The sequence below is a fragment of the Lichenostomus cassidix genome, chromosome 5 (assembly GCF_008360975.1).
Source record: "Lichenostomus cassidix isolate B80296 chromosome 5, HeHo_3.0, whole genome shotgun sequence".
In the NCBI taxonomy this organism is placed as follows: Eukaryota; Metazoa; Chordata; class Aves; order Passeriformes; family Meliphagidae; genus Lichenostomus; species Lichenostomus cassidix.
In genome coordinates, this window is record NC_139486.1 from 63,741,911 (window position 1) to 63,767,996 (window position 26,086).

Below are 26,086 nucleotides of genomic sequence, written 5' to 3' on the forward strand. Positions count from 1 at the left end.
TATGGGAGAAGACTCAGGAAGCAAAAAACCCCCAGATTAACAAAAAAAAAAAAAAAAAAAAAGGTGCCCTCCCTCTGCCCCAGCCAAGAACCCCCAAACCCAACTGAGAGAGCGCTAGACTTGGTTTGCTTTTACCCTTAATGCTTACATTTAATTTTAAAGCACAAACATCAGAGATGGACTCTAAATCGCCAACAAAAAAATAGATATTTACAATATTTCTCCGGGGGAGGGAGGGAAGGAGGGAGGGAGGGAAGGGGGGATTGAAACAAAACAAAACCACAACCAAACCCTTAAACAAGTGACTTTGCTTGCAGGAGTTGTCTTTAGGGAGCAGGCTGGGTTGGTTTTAAATCACTGAGTGATTTTTATTATATATCTCTTTTTTTCTTCCTTGTGGATTTGCACCACGCTGGGGTGGTGAGGAGGGTCATATGCTGGAGTCTGTGTGGCTGGAAGGGGGGACAGGACACAGGAAGAAAGGGGTGCTGTCCCTGCGGAGGGACCCCCTCGCCCCTCTCGACCCCAGCTCTGGACATTTTCTTTCTCGTTGCAAAACTCAAAATGAATCCAAAGGAAAAAGAAAAGCTTTAACTTTCTCCCCTCTTTCCCGGGAGCCACTGCCGAGAGGCCGAAGGCTCCTCCTTTCGCCTGGCGGGGGAGGTTTCCTGCTCCGAGCCCTCCAGCTCCACTGTGGCCACACTGCCCCTTGTCCCGGGCACTGCTGGATTGTCCCCTCCTGCCCCCCTGCTGGGGACAGTCCCCGCAGGCCCCCTCTCCCCCCTTATTGCTTCTGAAGCGGGGCGGGTGGGGGGTGCAGGCTGTCCACTGGGGACCCCTGCGGGGCTAGGGACTAGTGGTGGCACAGAGGGGACACCCCGGATTGTGCTATCTGTACGCTGCCAGGGAGAGAGCGGGGTGCTGACACTGGGGGGACAGAGAGGGGGAGTGTCCGGGCACAGGCAGGAGAGGGAGGGAAATAAAATAGTGACCCAGAAAAAGATTCCAACCTTTTTTCCTTTTTTTTTTTCCCGTTTTTTTTGTTGCCTTTTTTTTGTTGGTTTTTTTTTTTGTGTGTTTTTTTGTTTTTTTTTTTTTTTAAAGTGCAAAAAGCTCTCTGCTGCCCTAGAGAGAGGTTCTTTGGACCGACCATTCATTGCAAAGGAAAATCGGCAGCCAAAAGGGGGCGGGGGAGGAGAGGACGATGCCAGTTCGGCTCCAGGCCGCGGAGCAGCCCTCGCCCCTCCGGCTCCAGAGTGCTTCATGGTGCCAGGAGCTGGGGAGGAGGCAGCTCCTGTCCCAGCCCCGCTGTGCTCACTCATCCCTGGCTGATGCTTCCCGAGTCCTCCCTGAGCTCTGGTGTACCTGGGGGTTCTCCCCTGCTCCATCCCCTTGGACAGACAAGTTATCCCCCAGCCCCTGCTCCCGGGACACTCCGGCCACGGGTCTCCTGCCCTGGGCACCCAAAGACCCACCCGGCTGTGTGTGAGGGGCGGGAGGGGGAGGGGGATGAACAGCAGTCCCTGCAGCCAGAAAAGGGGAAGGGGAAAGGAAAGGGGGTGAGAGCACAGGGAAGTGCCGAGCTGGTGGTGGCACGGAGGGGGACGGGGTGTTCCAGCTATGCTCCCACTTTCTCGAAGAGACCTCGACCCTCAAGGTTTGTGCTACCAGGGGAAGTGACAAATGTTGCAAGGCAAGGAGATGATGGGGTGGAGAGGAAAAGCTGGGGGGAGAGGGTGCCCCATTTCTCTGCACAGAGGCTTGTTACAGCCTCTGCCTAGGGAGCGGCCAGCCTCTGGGCCGAGGCTCCCTGCCATGTGCCTGTTCCTCCTCTGGTACTGGCCAGCCTGGTGGGACATCTTCCTCGGCAGAAGTCCCGGGGAAGGAGGAGGAGAAAGGACAGTGGAGCGAGGCCAGTGGCAGCCCTGCCTGCCGAGTCAGGTGGGAGGCAGCGGCAGTACACAGAGGGCAAGGGGGGGAGGTGGAGGAGCAGCTCTCCGAGAGGGATGGGATGGGCTATTTTTCTTCTCCTCAATCTGCCCCGGGGAGGGTCTCTAGCTGATTTTTTGGATCAGCTTCTCATCAGACAGGCAGTAGAGGCTGTTGATGGACAGGTCCGAGATGAAGTGCTCACAGGCTTTGCGGGTGATTTGTTTGCAACCCCGCAGGTCGATGAGGGTGACATTTGAGATGCGGCGCAGGTACAGCAAGGCCTGGTCCGTCAGCTTATTGCAGCCTGCAGGGAGAGCACAGGGATCATGAGGGGGACAGCTCCAGGCACTGGGAGGAGGGAGATACTTTAGCATGGAAACGCAGCTGGATCAGGGCACCCACCTGCCATGTTGAGCTCGGTGAGGGAGTTGCGTGTGGAAGAGCCCACGGCGGTGAGGAGGTTGGCCGACTGGTCCGTAAGGTGGTTGCAGTGGCTGAGGTCGAGGCGGGAGAGCAGGGGCATATGGCGGATGATCAAGCGCAGCGTGGCATCCGTGATGTCCAGCCCGGCAAGCCGGAAGTCGATCATGTTGCGGAGTTTGCTGCGATTGTCCTGACCTGCACAGGGAGAGGAGAAACTGAGAGTGGACAGGCTGCCCTGGGGACCTTCCCCTCTCCTCCTTACCCAGCCCCAGGGCAGCAGCAGCTTACTGGGTTTGTCTGTTGGAGGTGTGAGTAAGTCCCGGATCTGAGGGTCCTTGATTCCTACTGCCCACCGAAGATCGAGGGTCCTGAGAAGGGGGCAGCTGGAGGTACTGAGAGCACAGACTGCAGACCAGGAACAGCCTGCTAGGATGAGGTCTTTCAGGCCTGGGCGAAGAGAGGCAGGTAAGAAGTTAGATGGGTTTGGTCAGCCCTGAGGTAGCCCAGATCTCCACCATTTTTTCCAGGCACATGAGGAAACAGGTCCCCTCCCTGCCTGGGGTGTTATGCTCCCTGGGTGACGAGATCCAGGCACCCAAGAGTTCCTGGGCTGGCAGGGTGTCTCTCCCTATGATCCTGCCTCCAGGAAGCCTTGGAGCAGGCTGGTGGCAGAGGAAGGGACCTCTCCCCAGCCCATGCTCACCTGGCAGCCTGTTGACGAGCCATGTAAGCTGTTTTTTGGAGATATTGGTCCAGCTGAGGTCAAGGCTGACTGGCTGCCTTTTAATTATGCCGCTCAGCGCCTGGGGGGTGATGGACTTGCACCTGCTCAAGTCTATCTTTGTCCACAATCTCTTGTCACAGCACCTGGGGACAAGGACAAGGCCGTAAGTTGAGCCCCGAGAGTCCCATGGGGCAAGAGACGGCCAGTGGTTTGCTTGGCTTCTGGGAGGAGCCCAGCCCTGGCATGGCCCCAGCTGCAGAACAAGGCTGCTCCTCCTGGTTTCCATAGGTTTCCCCAAACATGGGAGGCTGCTGAAGGCCAGCCAGAGCAGCCCCAGCAGGGTTTTGCTGCCACAAAACAAGACTCCAAGTTGCAGCTGCTGGCCTTCTTGTCCCCTCTGAAGACACTCTTGGGGTGTTTCTGCTGATCCTAAGGATCCCTGCTCCCAGCAGGCAAAACACTCTGCCTGGTCCCACCCCAAAGCCCTAGAGTTCGCTGTTCTGCCAGGAGCAAACTCTTCCGCTCCTATGGGAATCTGTGAAGACCCAGGACCCGATGGCAGCTTAGCTGACCCCCTGGAGGTGCAGGTGAGGGGACACTCCACCACACCACTGCCACTAGATGCTGATCAAAGCAGGCCATCCCTGCTGCTTGGCTGTCAAGAAACCTCCCAGTTTCCATTCCCATCTGTTCCCAAGCCTTCCATGCACAGCTGTCCCAGTGCCAGCATTGCCTTCAGGCCTACTGCCCCCCCAAGGCATTTCCAGCCAGCAAACCCATCCCACCTCAGCCTGCCTTCCCTGCCTGCTGGGAGGTGAGGGAGGGCAGGAGGCCAGGAAGGGCAAGCACCATCAGGGTGGTGGGTGAGGGAAGGGCACTGGCACCTCCCAAGGACATGGCGGGGGACAGCTGAGGGGACAGGAGGAAGGCAGAAGAGAACAACAGAGACTGGTGCACACATGGCAGAGGCACCAAGGTTGGCTACTGTGACGCTGCCTGGCTCTGGGGAGCAATGGGAGGGCACTGAGGTGAGATCCTTGCCCCTGTTCCCTCTGGACACCCACCAAGAATGTGCCCCCAGCCCCAGGATGCATCCCCGCACTCACCACTTGTACCAGGTCTTGCAAACCCGCATGCACTCGCAGAGCTCCCTGCGGGTGAGGTAGCGGAACACGGACATCCAGACCTCGCGCTGGACACAGCTCTCCTCGCCCTCCTGTGCCCGGCCCCCACGCCCGTTCAGCCGGGCTGCCCCCCCCTCCTCTGCATTCTCATCCTCCTCCTCCTCTTCCTCCTCTTCTTCCTCAGCGGCTGCGTCCTCCTCACCCCCACTCCGCAGGGGCATCCTGGTGGGTACGTGGCGCACGACCACACGTGGTGAGCGCTGCAGGTTGGCCGAGGAGGCCGTGATGGCTTGGAGCTTGGGGACGATTGAAGTGCCATGGACATCTTTGGTGGGGCGCTGGAGTGTCACGGTGAGGTAGGAGCCGTGCAGCTTGGCCTTCTCCACCTCTGACAGCTCCTTCTTGCCGCTGGGGTTGTTCTCCTTCTCCCGCACCATGGTTCTCTCCGTGGCCTGGAGCCGCAGCAGCTGCCGGCGCTTGAAGCGCTCGTCCCGACTGGCACTGTGGTGGTCGCTGGGCCCAGCCCCAGGGGACGAGCGTGTCACCACCCCACGGGGGGACGCAGGGTCATGGATCAGCTGCAGCATTGGGGTGGGCGAGTTGGGCGGGGGTGTCAGGGGCTCCTCGCAGCTCCGTAGGGGCCGCAGCACCTTGGCTTGCGCCGTGTCATCATCGCTCTCCTCCACCTTCCGCTTCTGCAGGAAAGGGGTGGCAGGTTAGCGGGGATGGGGCCTGGAGAACACATTTCCCTTCTCCCCCACAGAAACACCACAGTGCTGGCAGGACCTGCATCAGCAGTGCCCAGTGGAATTATAGAATGGTTTGAGTTAGAACTCAGGGACGTGTTCCACTAGACCAGGTTGCTCCAAGCACCATCCAACCTGGCCTTGAACACTTCCAGGGATGGGGCATCCACAGCTCTCTAGGCAACTCCTGCCAGAGTTTCACCACCCTCACACAGTAAGCAGTTTCTTCCTAATAGCTCACCTAAGTACCACAAGGACCAGAGTCCACCCACACCGGCAACAAGCATTTTCCTATCCCCTTCTCAAAAGGGACATCCCTTGAGGTTGGGGATGGCTTCCACTCTGTGTCTCTTACAGTGGAGTATCTCAGGTTCACAGTTTAGCACCAGTGAGAACAAGGAGTGCTCAGCACCAGTGGGATGCTGGGATCAGATTATGGCAGGATGTGTGCCATAATGGCAGCCCCCAAGTGCTGCAACCCCATGATCCTCACTCTCACTGCCCAAGTGGTCCCTCCAGCCCACGCTGGTTGAACGCATTCCTGGCAGGATACAGTGGGAGGGATGGAGAACACAGATCCTACCTTGCCACAGCACAGTTCCTTACCTGGCCCTTCTCTGCCTCATCACCCTGGTAACACTTGGGGCACTCCCAGCAGTTGGGGAGCTCATCATTGAGCAGCCCTTCCCCATCCATCTGCAATGAGAAGAGTAGGTATGCAGCAGCCCAGTCGCCCAGCAGAGCCTCCCTTTGCACAGCACCTGCCCTGCTCACCTGCAGACAGCCAGGGTGAACAATCTCGTTGCAGATACAGCACTCCATGAGCTTCTTCTCAAAGTCCTGTGAGTCCTCATTCTGATCCACCTCCCCACAAAGTGCACATGTGACTGAGTGAGGCAGCCTGGGCTACAAAGGAAAGCAGGGCTGACACCAGGGCATGGTAGGACAGCCTCCCTACTACCTCAACCACAGAAAAGCGGCCAGTTATCCCCCAGGAATCCAACTTGGACTCACCGCCAAGCACTGTCGGAGGACGCAAGACTGCTTCATGCGGCCAGGCCCGCCAAACTTCTTCATGTCCCTGCAGTAGTGGCACATGCCACACTCGCCCTGCATGCAGGCCTTGCATTTCCGGCACCTCACCCGCCTCCGCCGGGCACCCGACACAATGGGAGACACTGTAGACCTGACAGGAGTCGGGCGTGGCGCTGGCTTCATAGTGTGCGGCTTGGTGATGGGGATGGTGGGCAGGCGCACCCGCAGCCGGGCCTGGAACTTTAGCTGGCAGCAGAGAGAGAGGGGAGCAGGTGAGAGCAGGAAGTGCCATGCTCTGCTCTGCTGGGATCTGGAAGGCTCTGATTCCTGGACTCAGCACTGTGACTTTGGGTAACATACCTGAGAGCAGCTCTGCTCCCTCAGTGCTCTGCAGCCAAAGGTGCCCGGATTGGTGCTGACCTGGCAGTTCTCCTGAAGCACACTCCCTAATCCCTCACACCACCCCACACCAAGAGATTCCCTTCCTGCCAGCCCCTGTCAGGGATCAAAGGGGCTGGAAAGGGCAGCTGAGTCCCAAAAGCATCCTGGTGCTCCAGCAACATCCACACTTGCCTTCTGAGGCAAGGTCTGCCTGAGCAGACACTCTGTGACACTCTGTGTCACCCTGCCAGCTGTGAAAGGGGACAGGGCTCTGCTCAGGCCACCTTTCCAAACTCAAGGCACACTGGGAACACCCACACCCTCCTTGTTTACAGTGCAGGAGGGACAGCACAGCTCTCCAGCTATCACCCTGCATCCCATCAGCCCTCACAAGAAATCTGCTAGCTGCAGCATCCTTCTAGGATTGGCTGTGCTGGGATGTGCACCACAGCTGATGGGCTTGGGGAAGGGCAGGCTCCAAGCACAAAAAACGCCAGGACAAGGATGGGGTTGGGGATGTGCCAAGCCTCTGAGTGCTGCACCTAAAGCATGCAGACATCTCCAGGTCTCTTCTCCCAACAAAGCTGCCCACGATGCACAAGCATCATACTGGATCCCTTGGGCAGGGCAAGCAAGCAGAGACAGGCACCTCCAAAGGGCAATTCAAGAGGCTCCAGACTCCTAAATGGGGTGTTAGCCATCCTTCCCAGCGTGATCGGGTTCTGCTCTTCCCACAGCCTGCCTGTGAGCCCATCTCCTGGCAGGAAGGAAGCAGTGACCTCTGGGAGCCATCCTAGCAGGCCACAGGAAGGCAGCCTGTGGAGGGGAAGTCCAGCTGCTCTGTACCTCCATCTGTCCAGTGAGCTCAGCCTGGGCTGCAGCCCAGCTGTGGGCCCTGGGTTATGAGCACAGCTGGACAGGGAAGGGTTGGGATGCATAGTAAGGTCCCATTGCCGAAGAGCTGGCTGCTATCCACAGAGAGAGACTCCCAGGAGAGAGCTGCCTTGCAAGAGTCAATCCTACAGCACAGGGACAAGGACATAATGGACATATTCACCTCCCAGCAAGGGGATAGACTGCTGCTGACCATCAACCCCACACCTCACCCACCACTGCAACAGCGAGACCTTCCCTGACACACATTTCTCAGGCCATCCAGGTCTCCTGTATGGCGCCCCAGAGCTGCTGGGAGAACAGGATCACTCCTTCCTCCCACAACAAGGCTCCATGTTCTCCAAGCACGACCAAAGGGCTGAAGAACATGGAGCAACTGGGGCTGATCTGGCTACCACCCCTCAGCTGAGCTGGGATAACCAGCACAGTAGGAGACCTCCAGGTTTGCCCGCGGTGCTGTGAAGGTGGCTGCACCCCATGTCCCACCTTGGCACTGCTCCTGAGGCAGGTATGGAAATGGTGCCACAGCACCCCAGGCCTGGGAAACAACTCAACAACACATGACAACCATCTGGTCCCCTCCTCGCAGCTCCTACCTTATCTCTCTTGGGCCACTGGACGATGGGGACGCCTGTAAGTGCCAGTTTGGGGTCGCTGTTTGCGTATTCTTCCAACAGCAGCTAATGGAGACAGAAGAGGGGGGAACACATCAGAAAGACAAAAAGCAGAGGTGTGAAAAGAGGGAAACACAGCTCCCACCACTGAGGCAGGCTCCGACCAGATGCCAAGGCCAGCATGCTTCAAAGGCGGGTGGGAAGGAGCCCTCCTCTCCCCACGCCCGCCAGCAACCATCCCTCCTCCCCACATGAGACAGACAAGCTCTGTCGAGTTGATCTGCACCAGTGCTTTCACCAACTGCATTTCAGCCCCGAGGCCCCGTGCTGGGTGGTGGCAATTCGAGGGGATTTTGGGGGAAGGATTCACCAGGATGGTTCCCCCAGCTGCTCCCCAGGGACAGGGCAGCCTGGAAGGTGCAGCAGCAGCAGCAGGATGTGGTGCCCCAGCACCCGCTCCGTGGCCTGGCACAAGCTGTAGGTAGCCAAGAGCTGCTCCCCCACACTGCCTCGGGGCTTGGCTATGACTTTGAGGGAGAGATCCCTCAGCACCGACTGGACTGGCATGCTGCCCTCCAGCACAACAGCCCCTTGCTTCCGGTGCATGGGGCTCCTGCATTCACCCTGGTCCTTTCGGCTCCTTCACCCCCTCCCCACATCTACTCCCCACTGAATTTGCCAGCTGCAAAGGTGCTTTATTTACTTGACGTTGCCGTGGTAACACAGGCGGGAGCCTCCTGCTGGCAGCCCGGCGGGCTGTGTTTCTTGCTGCCAGGCAGAGCCAGGGCAAGGGGTGCCCAGTGTGCCTCCTGCTTGGTTTTCCGGGCGTCTGGGGAGCCAGGAAGCTGCAGCCTCTCAATGGCTCCCTGGCAGTGCAGCGTGCTGCCTTCAGACTTTCCGCCTCCCCACGAGCACACGCCAAGAGAAAGGTCAGGGCTGGGGGTTCCCACACGGACACCCGTGGGACTCCAGCGTCCCCCTGCCTGTGGCACTGGGAACAGGGCGGGGGTGGTGGCAGCTCAGGCACGTTCCCCACCAGGGAGCCAAGGGACTACGGGGGCTCGTGGGTGCTGCAGCTGCATCTGGCTCGGAGTCAGGGTGGGAGACAGCCCCCTGGCTCCCCTGTGCCCCATCACGCTGTCGCCGGGGGGGACGCAGCGGAGGGGATCCTGTGAGCACGCGGCCGGAGTGTCTAGGCAGCGGTGCTGGCGAGCGCGTCCCAGGGACGAGGAAGGGAGAGGTGAGCCCAAGCACCAGCCAGGGACCCCTCCAGGGAAGCAGGAGTCCCCCCGCAGTCCCCTCCCACCCTGTCCAGGACAAGGGAGTCCCCGCGCCCCCTCCCCATGCCACGAGCATTGCCAGCTGCCTGACCTTGCGCCTCTGGAGCTGCTGAGACTCTGGGGTGAAGTTTGTCGAGCCCTCTTTGTTTCGGTGACCGCACTGCGAGGGCTGGGGCCCCCTGCCCTCTCCCCGGATACCTCCGGGAGCTGGCTTAGACCCCGGCCGAACCCGCGGTGCTCGGGGGCATGGCTGTGGGAGCAGCTGCGTCCCCCGCCCCGAGAGCCCTCGGCTCCTCCCCGCCTCCGGCAGCCGCACTGGCGGCCGCGTGCTCCGCCCGAGCCCTTGGGCAGCGGCGGCAGCTTCCTGAGCCGGAGACAATGCTGCTGCGTCACCCACATGCGGCTCCCAGCAATGCTTTGCAACGGGAAGATGGCAGAAGAGAAAAAGGGAGCGAGGGAGCGGAGGGCAGAGCCGTGCTGCTGCAACGCCGGGAGGGGCCGGGACGGCGGGGATTGGCGCAGGGTCCGGGCGGCGCTGCCCACCGGCCTCCCCGGGATCTCTCCCTCCCTCCCTCCGCCGCCGCAATCCGAGAGGCCGGGGCCGGGCAGAGCGTGGCCGAAAGCCCTTACCCCGTCCCGCTCAGGCCCGGCCTCCCCGGCGCCTTTCTTTTGTCTGCTCCGAGGCGGGTTTGGGATCTGGGAGACCCTGCTGGAGTGAGCGGGGCTTTGGAATGTAGGCATGGGTCATCTCCCTTGCAGCTCCCTCCAGGGTCTGCACCCCCACCCTCCCGACCTGGAGCGACAAACCTTCCCTGGGAAGCATCCCGCCACCCAAGTTTGGGAGCAGCCACATTCCCAAAGGCACCGGGGACCAAGCCACTAGAGGGGGACAGATCAAGGTGTCCCCAAGCAGTCCCAGCCCCCCGCCCCCGAGACGGCCCACAGCTACACATCACAATTAAAATGGAGGAAACTCCTGAAATAAGGCCAAACAGCACAGGGGAGCAGTGGCTGCTCCCACTTCTGATGCATCCAAAGCATCTGGAGGCAACTACAGCTTTTTGCTCTCAGGAAGCCAGCTGCATGCCGACCTGGCTCTGGACCGTCACCAACTGTGCCACCAACGACACCCCCGGGCCCCTGGCACGGGCTCTCTGCAACCTACAGGCAAGAGTGTGACCAGAGCTGTCATCCCACCGTGGGAGACCTTCCTGGCACAGCCCACAGGCCACCCTGAATTTCCTCACCCATCCCTGAGGATACCACTCCCCTTCCTCACCAAATTCTCTCTGTGCCCATTATTGCCCAGTCAGGTACATGGCACACACACCAGAGGCTTTGAGATGAGGTCTTGGAGACAGGATTATCACTTCTGGGAGAGGCTTCTCCTGTTTCTACAATCCTTGGTGCTCCAACAGCTCCATGCAGAGCCCAAATATAACCTGTTCATGGCAGGCCACAGGGGTCTGGCTTTAGAGCTGTTGTCAGCTGCTTCATGACCATCCTCCTCCTGTCTAATCACGGGAACCAGCACACTCCAGAGAGGTTGGAAAGGATGGGTGGAAGCAGTCAAAAGACAACAGGACCTCTCAGAAATTGCCTCTTTGTCAATAATCCTTCCAATGACCCCCACTATGCTCAGTATTCTCAGACAATTCTTGCCATGGAGCTGGAAGCACAACACTGTCACATCCAAAGTGTCATATCCCACCACGTGATGCTCCAGGCTCAACTCATGACGGGATACATATTCCTCCACATGATCCTACAGACAGACACCCTGAAATCCTGATCACCACACAAGAGGCTGTGAGAAAAGGCAGCTTTTCCTGCTCCTGGTGTGCCTAGGGACACTGGAAAGCAGACGGTGGCACTGGATGAGCAGATCAAGATTCCAGGCCTGCAAATCTGGATGAGAAAATGCCACATTCTGACTGTGGGGAGCATACACCAAAGTGTGGCTTTCCCAACAGTCCTTGGCCAGACCCCAGCTCCATCCATGACCTTACCTGGTGACAAAAAGGACAAATGTTCCTGCTGCAGATGGGTGGCCCCAGTTAAAAGTTTTAGCTTGAAATGTCTTAACCCTTCTCAGGCTTTACGAGCCAACCTCTACTGGCCACTTCCATCACCTGTATGAAAAATGGGTTTTGAAAGTAGAGGTTTGCTGTCATTGGACAAACTTGTCCCACTTTCTGCAGCCACTGACTAAGGATCTTCATGCCTTGAGGATGCCAGTCTTGAGGGATGGAATCCTGCAGCTCAGGATACTTCCAAACTTCCAAGGACAGCCAGCTTTGAGGAGCAAGTCCTCAGGGAAGTTGTTTGGGACCACAAGAGCTATCACCCACAGCTTATCTGTTGTGGGTCATCACACAGGGCTGTGTGGATCACACCAAAATCACAGGCATACCTTTATTACCTCCAAAACATTAACAAATTCTTTGATCAGGTCTCAAACCCCAACGGAACATCAACAACCTTGAAGGCTCTGCCTTCAATACACCCAACATCAGCCTCCTTTTCTCAGTCCCAGGGTGAAACACGGCGCCCACAACTCGAGTTCCTCCAGAGCATCACACAGAGCTCAGAAATACGTGTCACATTCTCAAAGGTCACAGCACACACAGAATGCCCAAAAAGCCACAGGAAACCAGAAATGCAGCCCCTGACAGTACCTACACTCCTTCAACCAACACTGTGGGACCCCAGAGCTGCATCCTCTGCTCCAAACACAGCAGAGTGCTGGATTTACCCAAACAACCCACAAAAAACCACCAGGAAACAGCACCAGGAAATAAAAACAATGGCAAAGACAGGGATACATGCATGGCTGTGTCTGAATAGCAGCTTTGGTACAAGCAAGCATCTGGACAGCAAGCAGGGGAGCAGAAGGTAGCTCGTTTTAGGGACTAAAATGGATTTCTGGGGAAATAGAGTGAAGCTGACATTCTCACTTCAGTGCTGAAAGGGCTAAACCACCAAAGCTCATTGGGTCAGCTCAACAGATGAAGGGAAAAAAAACCCAAACAACCCTCACCGGCCCAAAACAACTGACTCTCATAACTCCAGGTCACACCCTGGGCAAACAACTCAAAGGAACAAGGCCAAATCCATCTGGGGCAAGGAAAAGGCTCCAACTGTCACCGAGTCCACAGCCAAAACTGGAAGTGAACTGTGTCAGCAATGAGCAGTCCTGCACTGACAGCTGTGAGGGACCCAGCCAGGGCTCAACCACACTCTGGCTTTCCCGACCCCAAATTCCAGGCCTACCCCTCAGGTGTAACAGCACCTTCACACAGAGAAAAACACCAATCCTGCCCCAGGACAGGGATAGGGTGAAGGTGAAGCCCAGTTTCCCTGTGGGAAGTGCCTTGCACTTGCTCAGGCCTACCTTGACATCAGTGATGAGGGCATCCTCGTCCTCGATGCCAGTAGGAACACACTTCTTGTGCAGAGGGAGTGACTCCAGCTTGTCCACAAGGCAGCGCAGCCCCTCCAGCTCAAACTGGGTCAGGTGCACCTTCCTGCTCTTGCGGGGACTGCCCCCGCTTGGGTCCCAGGCCTGGCCATTTTGGGAGCCCCGGCTGGAGTCAGAAGAGTCTATGGATGGGGTCTTCTTGAGACCTGGCAGGCTGCTCCGGCAGCTCCTGCCCAGTTCATCATAGTCCACGTTGGCACCGTTGGCAATGGGGCTGGTGAGAATGGACCGCCTGGTCACAGGGCGCCGGGATTCCTTCCCTGCTGCATCCTCATCATCCTCCTCCTCCTCCTCCTCTTCCATGTTCACTGAGTCCAAGGAGCTCAGCTCCATATCTACCACGATGGAGAAACAGGGAGAGCAATCACAGTAAGTGTTCAGTGTTTAGAGGGATTCCCCCAGTCACCAGAGAGGATGAAGCAATAGATATGTACGAGGTGAAAGGAATAGAGAAGATGGAAAAGAACAGCTAAAAGCCCTTCCCATTCTTGGTTTGTTTTGTGGGAATGCAAGGCACCAGATATGGAAACACATGCTAGAGAAAGAGACAGCAATGTCCTGGACAGAGTTTCACGGAAGCCTAGAATGGTTTGGGTTGGAATGGACCTTTAAAAGTCATCTAATCCAACACCCCTGCCATGGGCCCAGGCATCTTCCACTACATTAGGTTGCTCAGAGTCCTGTCCAACCTCATTTTGCTTTGGAGGGCTTGGGATCTCCAGGCTAAAGGCTCAGGACCTTGGTCCTGCTTTCATGATGTGAGAAAGAGGATGTGGACTCACTCATGACCATGAGGTCACTGAGCCCTCTCAAGTAACTTTGTCAGCCTTTAAAACCCTGTGTGCAGAAGGCCTTGGCCAGCCAGAGAGAATTCCTGCCCAAAGCACAGTGATGGTAACTCAACTTCCCCCAACCTCTTCTATGCAAGGCTTTGAACTGGTGGTGTGCTGGTTTCACAGCTGTGAGGAACCTGGCCTGGCACAGGGCCAGAGGAGGAAACAGAAGTCTGGCTGTTTGTGACTTCATGTTCAAAAAACCCACCCAGCTCTCCCCTGCCTGCAACGCTGCTGAGCCAGTGCCCCAGCAGGACAGTGTAGGAAGCCAGTTTGGTATGGGTGAAGAAGGAAAAAAAGCTGGACTTACCCATGCTGAGGGATTCCTTCTGGAAGTCCTTGGTCAGGTGGGAACGGCTGGTGATGCAGTACACATAGCGCTCCAGCACATACCAACACATCTCGTAATAGAAGGGATAACGAAACTTGTTTGGGACCTGCAGAACAGGCAAAAAGATCTGTCAGGATCTGTCATCACTGCTGCACTCAGAGGACAGATGCCACATCAGGTCTGGCCCAGTGTCCAGCATGGATCTCCCACAGGTCCATACCCGCGTGCGGTCCTCGATGCTGTAGATCCGGAGCTGCATAGGGATGTTGAAGCTGTGTAAGAAGTTGCCCCCAAAAACCAGCGTGTCCATGGGAGTGTACACAGCATGGATCCAACCTTGGGGAGAAAGCAGAGTTGGAAGAATCCTTCTGATCCACCTTCTAACACCTTTGTCACCCTAGTGTCATCCTAGATTGTTTCCTAATTGTGTTGGGCCTAGCAACAAGGGAAACAGTCTTCCACAGTCCGTTCCAACACTCAAAACACTTTCAAAATAACTCAAGTTCCAGCTCTTATCTGCAAGGCTAAGCAATCCAGCCAAGTCCAACATCTGGGGAATTCCAGCACGGGTTTCCTTTAGGCAAAGCCACTCTGTTCAATAGAGGTGCCAGTTGTGATAACAGGACCCAAATGAGTGAGTTGTGCAATCCCTGGTGTTTTCTGGTCCTGCTGTAAGACACAGCTCTGCAGTGATGTCATGAGACACCCAGCAAGCTGGGGAGTTGCCTTGGGCCAGCCTGTCCTCAACCTACACTGCTCCATGTGTCAACATGACAGGATCTGGGAAAGCCTCTTTTAATAATTAATCAAATGTGATGTGAGCCAGCCACAGCTTTCCTAACACTTGGGCTGGATCCACAACGCCATGACAGGGATGTTTTGAGACTGCACAACTTTTGGGAGGTGGCAAGCAAGAGGATAGGGCCACATCACATCTCCCTCTCCCAGTGACTCAAGAGGTACCTAAATCCTGCCTGTGTCCCAGGAGTTTCAGTGTTGCCACAACCCTGGCCAAGGCCAGGATGCCCCTGCCCACCCTGGGGTACCTGAGGGGATGACAAATGTGTAGCCCTGCTTGAGCTCGATGCGCTGGCACTCTGACACTCTGTCCCCAAGGAAAATGTCTCCCTGCTTCCCTGAGAGAAGCCAGTTTTCATAGAGCTCCAGGTTCTGGGGTGTGGGAGGGATCAGCCAGAAGATCTGCAAATAAAGACAACACACATGTAAGTCATCACATAATTAACAGCTATGGGCTACTCTGCTTCTTCCAAATATCTGACTTTCTTTCTCTCCCCACTCCCTGACAACTTCCCAGAAAAATGACTTGGACACCTGCCCCTCTTGAGAGGAGAAGCAAGGTTTTTCCCAGTCCGACACACTGAGTGCCACAGGTAGCCTGAACTTGGGATGCTTTTTAAGGTATGATTTACAGCAGTGCCAAGAGATACAGAGCCCCGGAAAGCCACCGGAGTGACAAGGAGATTTACCAGAGTTAGATTTCCCATGTTAGAGCTACACCTGAACTAGGGATTGGCACCAGTCTGGCTCCATGCAATACAAACAAGTTTAGGGTGGAAAAACTTCAGTTTGCTGGAAATGCATCCTCAAAGACTGACAGGAGAACAGACCAACAGCCACTCTCCTAAAGCACTTGCGGCTGTCCCAAAAGGGACTGTCCTACCTTTCCCCCTCGATGGATGTGGTACCACACAGAAGTGCCACCAAAGTCCACGTGGAAATCTGTGTAGCAGCCCTTGACACTCATCAGGCAGTATCTGGTGGAAAACAAGAGGAGGAGAAGGTGAAAATGAATGCTGATCCATGTTTTAGAGCAGCTTTGACACATTCCAAGGGAATGGGTCCCCCCAAACCCAGGTCAGTGGATCAGAGTAGTGCCAGAAGCCACACCCCACCCCCCCCAACCTTCCACGCAGCTAAGGGGGATTAAATAACTGACTGCAGTGGCCTTACAAGTGTCACCCACCAAAATCAGCAAGGAGACTGCTCCTCCACCTTCCCCTTGGTACAAACTGCTGCTTCCTTGAGCAGTTTTCCTGCAAGAGATTGTTTGCTGCCTGGTACAGCTCAGGAAGTCACTTACTTCTGCACCTTTGGATACTGCATCTCCAGGATAGCATTGGTAGACTCTGTCTGACTCTCCTTCAGGTGCCTGGGCCACATGTTATCAACCCAGTCAATCAAATCCACCTACAGCAGAGAGGTGGGAGACATGAGCAAAGAGAAAAGGGGCACAGCAAAGCCTTTTGCTACCCCTAGGTTGGCAAATCCCTTTTTGCTCCTTCCCCACACCCAACAACTTTCCCAGTGTCACTGGGACAGTCCCATACATAAAATACTTATAACCAGATGTTGTGATGCCGTCACTGGCTTCCATAAATAACATACCAGACAGCATCTCCCGGGCTGAGATTCAAGTCCCTGAACTTCAGGAGAGGCAGAGATGTCAAGGTTCCCTCTGCAGTTAACAGAGAGAAGTGACTGGCCCTACACAGCTGCCACTTCCCCTCTGCCGACTGCAGAGGGAGTTTGGGATGTTCATCCCATCCGTCGCACTTCCCTCAACTCATTTTCCCACCACCAAACAGCCTCCTGCCCCTCTTCCAGCACACCTCCAGTCCTGGCCTCCTCTGCCCTCAAGAGATTTCAGCATTTTGCATCAGAAACCCTCCCTGCCACACTGCGCAGAGTTCAGACTTCCATGTCACTAATTGTTGACAGCCAATCTCTCTGAAGAGTGACATGCCAGGGACTTGGCCATGGTCACTACAGTCTGACTGGGAGACCAGCTCCAGCAGCTTCCAGACTGACATCACTGCTGAGCCCACGCGTGTTCCGAGCAGCCTGTCTCTTCCTGCATACCAGTGCTAGGCTGCACCTCGCCTCCAGAGTTCCCGGGAAAGCAGAACCCTGTGGAAGGAAGAGCCCTGCTCACCGTAGCAGGTCTCTGCACCAGGTTCTCCAGTTTGGTGTGGCTGAACTCCAAGCTGATGACGTTGTAGAGTTTCTCCCGCTCCTCCTCTGGCGTTTCGTAGTAGCGTGCCCACTGTGCCATGGACATCTCAATGTCACGCTGTGTGTTCACATCCATCACATCCACCATCCGTCGGCTCCCTGCCATGACAGACACGTCACTGGATCTGTCTCTGTCCCTGTGCACTGTGGACTCTAAGCAGCGAGATTCTCAAACACCCCAACCACACAAGCAAGGGCAGGGTGGTTCTGGACACTTACCCACACACAGCCGCACATCATTCACGCTGAAGTCTGGATCCGGCATCCTGTGGGACAAACATCTGGCTAAAAAAACCATCAAGTGCTTCTGGCTACACACCCTGTGACCCAGGAATTGGCACCCTGAATGTGCTGCTTATCTGTGCTGCTTTGGTGTTGGAGAAGGTCATGGAACTGGATCTCTGGGAGCACAGGACTGGGGTGAAACACTAGGACAAATTTCTGGCTCAGGAAGCAGAGCTGGGAATAGAGTGTATCATCTCCAGAGCTATTGTACGGTGACTTCTGGCAAAGGAGCCAGCAGACCTTGAGCTAAGCAATCCCAGCTCTCATTTTAAAGGCTGCTCATGTGAGTTATCCCAATCCAAAGTAATGGCCAGACCAGGACACACAGTATATTCCACTGACACAGCAGAACCACTCAAATGTTTGTACTGGCATCCTTCTCTGTACAAACACTGCTGTCACAGGCAGAGCAGCCTGGCAGCCATTCGAAAAGCTCTTGACCCAGAGAAATACCCAAAAGCTCTGGAGAAATCCAGTTTCAGCCACACTGTAATCCCCAGTATGAAATCTCTGCCTTCACAAGTCACCCAGCAGTTAAGAATGAGCCTGGCACAGCTTCTTATCCAATTCACCCCAGTACAGAACACCCTGCAGTGGATGAGATGTCGCCCATCCGTTCACAGCCAGCTGAGGGACTTTGGAGCAGTGCTGCAGATAGTGGCTCTGAAAGCTTGTGAGGGGTTATTTATTTCTCTAATCTTTGTATTAATCAAGCCCAAAAAACACTGACCCAGTTTACACTTAAAGCTGCAAACCTCAGTGGATGTACTGCAGCAAGAGAGGCAGACAGGAGCTTAGAAGTTTGGAAAGTCAGGTTGGAATTCTGGAAAATGCCAGAAATACTACAAATTGTTTGACTCTCTGGCAATTGATGCCTATGTTACTAGGAAAGAAACCCAGCCAGACAGTGCATCAGAGTAGCAACTGGGACTTTCCAGACATTTGGTGGAATTCTGATCACCTACAGCCAATTCATTTCCAGTCCCAACAGGCTAGGAAGAACACGATAATCGTGCTGGAAGATATTTCTCTCTGCTCACTGCACATAAAGAACAGCATGGACACAACACAGTCAAACCAGATTGGCACAGCCAAGATCAGATCCCACACAGTGTGAAGAGATGAAGGAACTAGGCCACAGTGACCCACTACCCCGTGCACCCAGCACTTACTTTATCCCCAGGCCATCTGAGCTCCTGAAGATGAGCGGGTCTCTCAGGCCACCCCGTTGGATGTACTCAACTGTGAAGTCTGGTGTGGGAAGACAAGAAGAGGGATGGTTTAGGAGAAACTCCTTCAGAGGCTTATAGACACACTGAGGTTAGAAAAGATCTCTGGAGATCTCTAGTTCAACCCTGCTTCTCACTTTTACACACTCCTTTCGAGGTCAAGGCACTCCTTTGCAGCAGTTCTGAGAGGCAGCAGCAGTATGTGCTGCTGACAAGCCTCAGACAGGCTCCCTAAGGAGAAGGGAGTTTGCTCCAACAGGCTGCTCCTGACAGGTGAAGAGGCTGGATTTTGGTGGTCACTTCCCTAGCAAGCTCAGAGCCAAGCAAGAGATGCCTTGCAGAAGCACTCCTCCCTCCCAGTAAATCCTCATGAGGGGCTGTGTGATGAAAAGCCATCCCATAGAGCTATGTGCGTGCTGAAAGGAAGGGGAGACATCCCACATTGTCCTTGAATTAAGGATCTGGTAGACATGTGGCTGCAATTACAGGTGCTGACCCAGGCAAACCCTCCCATTCCTGGCTGCCACATGTCCTAGCAAGTTGCAGACTGGCTCCCTGCTCTCCAGAGTGAGCAGCTTGCATGAAATTTCCCACACACACTCTCTGGGACCAACAGTTCCAAGACAAACCTTTGCCTTCCATGAAGACCACGAAAGTGGAGTTGAACTTGTTGGTGGACAGCTTTTCCTCGAGGTCGAATGTCCTCTTCCCTTCAATCTCATCGTCAGAGATGCCGTCATCCTCATAACGCCGCCTCATCGTGCCACGCTGAGGAGAGAACACCAGGAAGGGAGAAGTTATGGACTAGGAGGAACAACCAGAGCCTCATTCCAACCTAGCACAGCTCAGACACGTCCTCCAGGGGAGCCCAGGTCTGTCCTAAACCCAAACCACAGCACTGAAACATCAACTTTGCTCCTCCTCGATCCAGATTTGTGTAAATTGGGCTGTATGGGAGACAGATAATCACTCCTAAGGAATTCCAACGCGGAAACACAGGAGGAGGGAAGAGAGTTCAGTGTAACTGAGGCAAAGAACAAAGAATCAGTCTCCCATTTTTACAGGTGTATCTATTTTGCTGCACCAATGATAAAAGACTCAAGTTTTATTTTTGACTGTGTCTGAACACAAAAGGTGGTGTAATCCCTTGTTTGTGTGGGGAAGAGTAGCAGTGGGGAACGAATCCTTTTCTTAGAAGGTCTCTTCAACACATCTGTAGAGGGATTCCTGACAGACATTCTCTTCTGGCACTGCTGGATCTGGAAGAAATTACTGTCCCCAGCTGTTGGCCACCTGGCCAGAGAGCAGAGCCCTGCGTGGGAATGCTCCCTACATCCCCTCAGATAAAAGGCAACCTGCTCTGAATTAGCCAAGCTGCCTTCCCGTAATTAGGGATGTTCCCATTATCAAGTGTGCACACCAACTGCTGGGCCAGCAGACAGCTAGGGACAGGATGGGGCAGGAGGTGACACGGCTGCTGGCACCTGCCTGCAGTTAGGAGGGGCAGTGTCACATCCCCAGCAACACCACCAGAACCAGCCACGGGCTGTGATGACCTCACTGGAGAAAGAGGAATGACTCCCTCATACAGAAGCACTGCTTTAAATAAGTTTTTCAAATTAATAGATGAACCAGTGCAAGAGCACGTAGGGACACAAAAAAAAAAAAAAAAAAAAGGCTTTTCCCCCACCTCCTCCTCCAACATTTCATTTTAACTCCCAGTTTCAAGTGTGATGGATGCACAAGGAGTTCCCCTGCCATCAAGACAGAGTCAATCACCTATTGTTAACAGCTCATTGACTGTGCTCGGCTTTCAAACCCCCTTCCCAAAAACCTGAGCAACAGGGGCACAAACACCTCATCAGCCAGGCAGAACAATCGGCTGCTCCTGAATGGGGCACTTCAGGATCTAAGGATCTTGCAACCAGGGTCTGTCCAACGGCCCAGAGGATTAAACAATCTGGAAAAGGGCTGCTGTCCTTTGTCTTAAACCACCCACTAAAGATGAGTGGGATTTCCCCATTTTTAACAACACAAAGGTAAAACTCATTTTACTTACTGTTTTTTACAGAGACACTTGTATAAAGGCAGGAAAAAGCATTTAAAAATCACAGACATATGGGGGTGGCACCAGCAGAAGTGACCTATTCCTTGGGAACACTTGGAATTTCACACTGCTAAGGCTGGGCTGCACACACCAAAAACTGGAACTCCCAAATGCTCACAATTGCCTTTACACCGAGACTAGCTCTTCCAAGGGGATGCATCAGAGCTTAGATGTAGCGATATTATGACTGTGTTATAATGGACTATCAGCCCACCTTATAAAGCACTATTCCTTAAAAGTCATGGAATCTCTTAACCCTGTGTGGTGCTCAGCTTTAAAATGAGGGCACAGAGCAGAGAGTGCTCTGCCCTGTGCAGGATTTAGGGACAATGAGCCAACCTCACACTCGGCTTTTCATGAAGAATCTGGCATTTTGGGGAAAAGTCCAATTCATCCTATTCCGGACTAAACCACACCAGAATGTTCAAGGCACACCTATGCCAGGCAAGGATGTGAATCACCTTCCAGCATAACCAATTTTTCACTTTTCCCAATCCCAGATAAGTCTGCCCAGCAGGCAGCTCTCTGCCATTAATCAAGGATGTGCACCATGAAGCGGAGCAATCTGCAGTCCATGATCTCACCTGCTTTGGGATCAAGTGGGTAGTGGTTCACTGCAGGACCAGGGTGCTTTTTGACCGGCTCCCTTAATCCAGACTTTTAGGGGGAAAAGCAGCTCTTCTGCCTTTGCTGGGTTCAAAACCTCACGAGGGGGAAAAAGTTTGGCACAGAAATTCTGGCAAAAAGAGGCTATGTCCAAACCTCCCTTGGCTACACTCAACTAGGGCAAGGGTTACTGCACTGGGCTGGAACTCAGGTGAGTCCCATTTGAGCATGAACCTCAGGAGATCCAGGCTGGAACACAGCTCCTGCCACAGACACGATGACCAGGCATTGTCTGTCCTTCTGGAAGTGGCACCAAACCAGGCTCTGGATTGTGTGGAGCACCTCATTCAGCAGAAACGTGACCACATGGTCAGGCCTGATCCGGATCCTACTGGTGCCATGGGTGATGTGCTGTGGGATCAGGGAACTATTCCGACTCTTTTCCCAGATCTCCTTCACAGCACAGCCTCCAAAGCAAACAGGTTGGAAAATTCAACCTAAACCGCTCCACATTAAGGCAGCCACACCACAGAAGTGCAAACACCAGGAAACAGGCAGGAACACCCTAAACTGGAATCCCTTTGCAATGAGGAAACAGGGATGCAAAACACAGAAGGAAGGAGATTGTGTCCTCCAGCCGAGCAAATTCCAAAGTCTATTGCTCTTGTCATCGGCAAGGCATCAGCCACAAACCCCCTCCAGCTCCCAGGCAGATCAGCTTCGCCTGTTCCTGTGTGCAAGGAAGAGTCTGGTCTCCTAATTGGCCCAGCATAGAGGAGAGTGGGATCCCAGCCGTGGCTGAGGACTCAAAAGCACAATGCAAATAGCTCCCATCCCATCGGACCCATCCGGGGCCACACCGCTTTTATGTCATTGTTGTCCTGCGAGGGTGCTGAAAAACAGTATTTCAGGGCGCCAGAGCAGGCAGGAGGAAGGAAAAGCTTTTGTGCTTCCAGGCATGCATTTTGTGAGAGGCAGCATCTGTGGGAGTTTTCCCCTCCTGGAGGCTGCAGCTTCCTCACAGCACAGTGACACAAACCACAGACCCCAGGTTCCCAAATCAGGTCTCTGTATGAGGACAGATGTACTCAATGGATGCTCCAAGACCCCCTTTCTTCTCTGAAGTACTTTGATTCTTACTGGCCACACAGAGAATTGCTGCCTGGGTAAATAACCGGCTACAGGTGACACCTCCAAAGCCATGACAGGCTAATGCCAACCTCACCTTCCCACTACTGCACACACAGAGCTGTGCAAATCCTTCTGACAGCACCAAGTTTGACCTCTTCCTGGGAAGAGCCTGCTATCTTTGTCCCACAGCCTGTGCCAGGGATGGGGTTTGGCCGAGTACCCCCTCCCAGCACATTTCTACAGACTAGCCAGAGAACATCAGCAACTCACAGCTCTTAGACTAGAATTGCTTCTTCCTGGGAGTGATTCCACTATCAGGAGCCCTTCCAGTATCAACCACTTAAGCCAGAGACACTCAGCGTCCAGAAAGAAGATGTCCCCAAAAAGCAGATGTCCCCAAAACTGCCACCTGTGACAATGTTCTGGGCGAATTTCAGCTCCAGTGAAGCAAGGGACAGTCAGGCACATTACATTATCTGTCAGACAACCTCAGCACTCAGTGTTAAGCAGCGATATTTAAATATCACTTTGTTTTCCCAGCTTTCTCTCAGGATTTAGGCATTTTTCATCCTGCTGAGAGCTTTACTAAGGAAGAACTGACAAGTGATCCAAAGCCACTCTCTCTGTGTCAGGCAGGGTTAAGATAAAGGCAGTTTATTCATCCTCCAAGACCAGACATCCAGCAATTCCCACGTAAGAAAGCTGTCCTGACCATTCATTTCTGACCCTCCTGGGTACCATTCAATTAATGGAGGAAATAGGAAGCATGAATATTAATCCTGCTAACAGCTGTCCCTTCTGTTCTGATCCTTTCACTTGCAGTCACCTTAGTCCAAGGATTCCAGGGAAAGTGCCTCATGCAGTTCCACAGTGGAACGCTTCAAAACCCCTCCTTAGAAACCTCTCTCCATCAGCAAGCACTACCTACATGGAGCACAGCTCCCTCTAAACAGCAAAGGAGCTGACAGCCAGCTGAAGAGAGCCAGAAAACTCCTCTCCTGTGAGTTTTTTTTTGAGGGAAGAACAAGTACAAGGTCACATTTGAAAAAAAGAACAAGCTGTCCTTTCGCTGAAAGAGCCTCATGTGTTTAGAGAGTGAAACCAACACACACCACAGTATTTTTGTAACTTCCTGTCCTGTCTGCTGCCATCCCCTCCCTCAGCTCCATCTCCCAGTTGTCAGGAACCTCTTTCTGCTATGCCACAGCTCCTTCCCCTTCAGGAGACCACAGCACCCCTCGCTTTTCCTCTCCTTGTGCCTGTTGTCTTTCCAGAGCAGCTTGCCTGTGTGAAGCCTCCCACAACCCTCCGTTATTCCTTTGACAGGAAGAATGCAGGCAAGTTCACCCCCATTTCCAATCTCAAACTCCCCTTGTTGCAGGTTTTAACTTCTCCCTGGCTCCCAGTGTATCCACAGAACAGTGTGACTTACCAGTGCATCTCTTTGCCTTACCCCATCTCTTGCAGGTTTATTTTGCTGAAATGCACCCAAATTGATAATAAACCAACCAGCTCAACTCTCCTCAGTTTAGGAATTTAACTTCTCACATATTTTTATGGCAAACAACTGTGACTCTTGTCTAGATAAATCCAGACCTGCAACATCCAAACCTCTTGATGGGTGTTCTGATTTCGAGCGAGTACCTGAGGTAAGTCCAGAATTCTGCCTCTGAGACCTTGCGCTGATAATCCCCAGCAATTTCAGCAGTGGGAAAGGGCTCCATTTCTCCAGGAAGGCACATGGCAGCCCGGAAGGAGGATGGACAAACAGGGAAGTAGCAAGGCTGTGATCAGACAGACTTGGGGCACGGCAGGTGCCAATGCCAGAATGGGTTATGCAGGGTAGAGCCTCCCTTGCCAGTGTTTCCAGATAAAAGTGTGAAGAACCAAGGCATCAAGATTATGACACCCAATCAGCAGCCTGCCAGGTCACTGCTTATCTTAAGCACGAGAGCTTTTCCTTTCTATATCCCCCTCCTCTCCAAGCCCGCACCTCCCACTTCAGCTCCTGGGCTGGGCTCTAAGGTCTGGAGCACAAACACAGCACAGAGGGAGCAGGTTCCTGCCCTCTCTGCCTCTTCCACCTTCAATCCTGCACTCCCTGCTCCCCCAAATAGAATGAGGCACCAATTAGGATCTGAAGAACAGGCACAATCCCCAAGAGATCCAGGACAAGAACCACCAAGCTTAACTCAGGTTCAATACCCCTCCCCATCTCCCATCTCTCTCAAAACTAGGAGAGCAGAATGGGCTCTCTCAGGTGGCACATCCCTGGACAAAGACTCAAAAGTACCAGGCTGAGAAGCAAATAGGATCTACACAAAACTGGAGCCCTTCCAGGCTTCCCAGCTCCAGGAGGGATTCCTATCACAAGCAAGGCTGGCAGCATTTCAGAATGACCAGGGAGAACACTTCAGTTTGCACTTTTGGGTTATAAAATTGAATATACACGAGGAGTAATTGGGGAATTGGAGTGAGGCAGATGGGGAGGGAGCACAGATGGGTGCAAGGAGAGCTCCAGCAGTTGCTCCCAAACCACACACTGACCAGCCACAGCAGCAAAACCATGAGGCAGAGGAACATGCTAGATCAGATCACAGATGAGCAGCTCTGGCAAGAGTCCCAAAAAGGAAGCGCTACTCCTATGAAAGGATACGGCTCCTCACTCCATTCACCTGCAGCCTCTGTCCCAACGGGCTTTGATGGCACTGCTAACACCCAGACTGCCCATTCCCACCACCAGCCATGGCACCTGGAAAAATTCTGCCTGGATTCCATGAAAGCCTGGAGAAACTCTTGAAGGACCATCAAACCCTCCACACCCTTTCAAGGCTGAGCAATGACACTCTGAGTGTTAAAATCCATCCTCTCACATTCAGCCTTCTCATTCCTGGACCAGACCAAGAAAATCCCTTGAATGACATCCCAACCCCTTCCAAAACAGAAGAAATCCAAGGAAAAAACCCTGAGTGAAGCCCTTTTCCTGGCAGGTGTCCTCAGCACATGCCCTATGGAGTCAGGTAAATAAGCACTACCAGCTCTGCTCCTACTTTTGCTTTGTGCCGGAATCTCCCCAAAATGGAGCAAAAGAGACCAAACTTCTCTAAAAAAGGCTGGCTTGAAAATCATATACATTTAATCCATATTCCCACTACTGAGCCCACACAGACCTGGAGGCAGAGACGCAGGACAAGGGACAGACTGAGTGACAAGCATTCAGAGATGCAGCTGATGCAGCAGTAGCAGGTCAGCCCTGAGTGATTTCACTCCTTGCTGGGACAGGCAGAGCACCTCTGTCTTCAGAACAGTGAGGGATCAGAGGATTAGCTTGGACTTTTTCATCAAGTTAGAGCTCACCCTCCAAATCTCCCAGTGTCCCAAGCCATCTCTGCAGAAACCTGTTGCCAATTTTGCCCCATCACACAGCCTGAGTGAGGCTGGACCACAGGAGTACTGGCATAACAAAAACACAGGAAGCTTTGAGATTTGTACTGCAATTCCTGCTCAGTTGACACTGTTTTTTAAAGGGAACAGCAGCAGGCTGGCTGCTGTGGCGGCTACAGGGTTGAGGATGCTCAGGGAGAGGGAAAACAACCCAGGGCCACTGGGAAGAATATGGACAATGTGGGAATCCAGCTACTAGGAAGGATATTTCCTCTGGACTCTGTGCTGTTACACCATCCCTGCACACATTCCCTCCCCCTCTGCTCCATAAGCAGCCCAGCACTCATCCCTTCCTTACTCCAAATGGGGCAAAGGGGCTCAGTGACACATGGAAATATTTATGCACAGCAAATTAAAGACATTAGGACAGCCTGACCTTAAAGGAGCATGCACTGCCAGCTCTCTCCCTTCCACTTCCAGCTGCCTCAGCTCGATACCAAGATGACAGCTCCC

At 54.0% G+C, this 26,086-nt stretch overlaps 1 protein-coding gene across 2 annotated transcripts in view; it reads right to left on the minus strand.

The window, feature by feature from the left end:
- Positions 1-124: 124 nt before the first annotated feature.
- Positions 125-26,086, minus strand: part of KDM2A (lysine demethylase 2A) — a 33,775-nt gene continuing 7,813 nt past the window's right edge. For both annotated transcript variants that reach the window (XM_085063746.1, XM_085063747.1), the window contains 19 exons: positions 18,975-19,113; positions 18,289-18,367; positions 17,051-17,097; positions 16,752-16,930; positions 15,900-16,006; positions 15,480-15,573; positions 14,845-14,998; positions 14,019-14,134; positions 13,778-13,904; positions 12,548-12,969; positions 7,856-7,939; positions 5,964-6,230; positions 5,724-5,855; positions 5,556-5,645; positions 4,186-4,898; positions 3,059-3,222; positions 2,644-2,802; positions 2,335-2,550; positions 125-2,236 (listed from right to left, as the gene is read on the minus strand). In XM_085063746.1, coding sequence (XP_084919872.1) covers positions 2,055-2,236; positions 2,335-2,550; positions 2,644-2,802; positions 3,059-3,222; positions 4,186-4,898; positions 5,556-5,645; positions 5,724-5,855; positions 5,964-6,230; positions 7,856-7,939; positions 12,548-12,969; positions 13,778-13,904; positions 14,019-14,134; positions 14,845-14,998; positions 15,480-15,573; positions 15,900-16,006; positions 16,752-16,930; positions 17,051-17,097; positions 18,289-18,367; positions 18,975-19,113 — 3,471 coding nt within the window. In that variant the 3' untranslated portion in view covers positions 125-2,054. The remainder of the gene's footprint in view (positions 2,237-2,334; positions 2,551-2,643; positions 2,803-3,058; positions 3,223-4,185; positions 4,899-5,555; positions 5,646-5,723; positions 5,856-5,963; positions 6,231-7,855; positions 7,940-12,547; positions 12,970-13,777; positions 13,905-14,018; positions 14,135-14,844; positions 14,999-15,479; positions 15,574-15,899; positions 16,007-16,751; positions 16,931-17,050; positions 17,098-18,288; positions 18,368-18,974; positions 19,114-26,086) is intronic.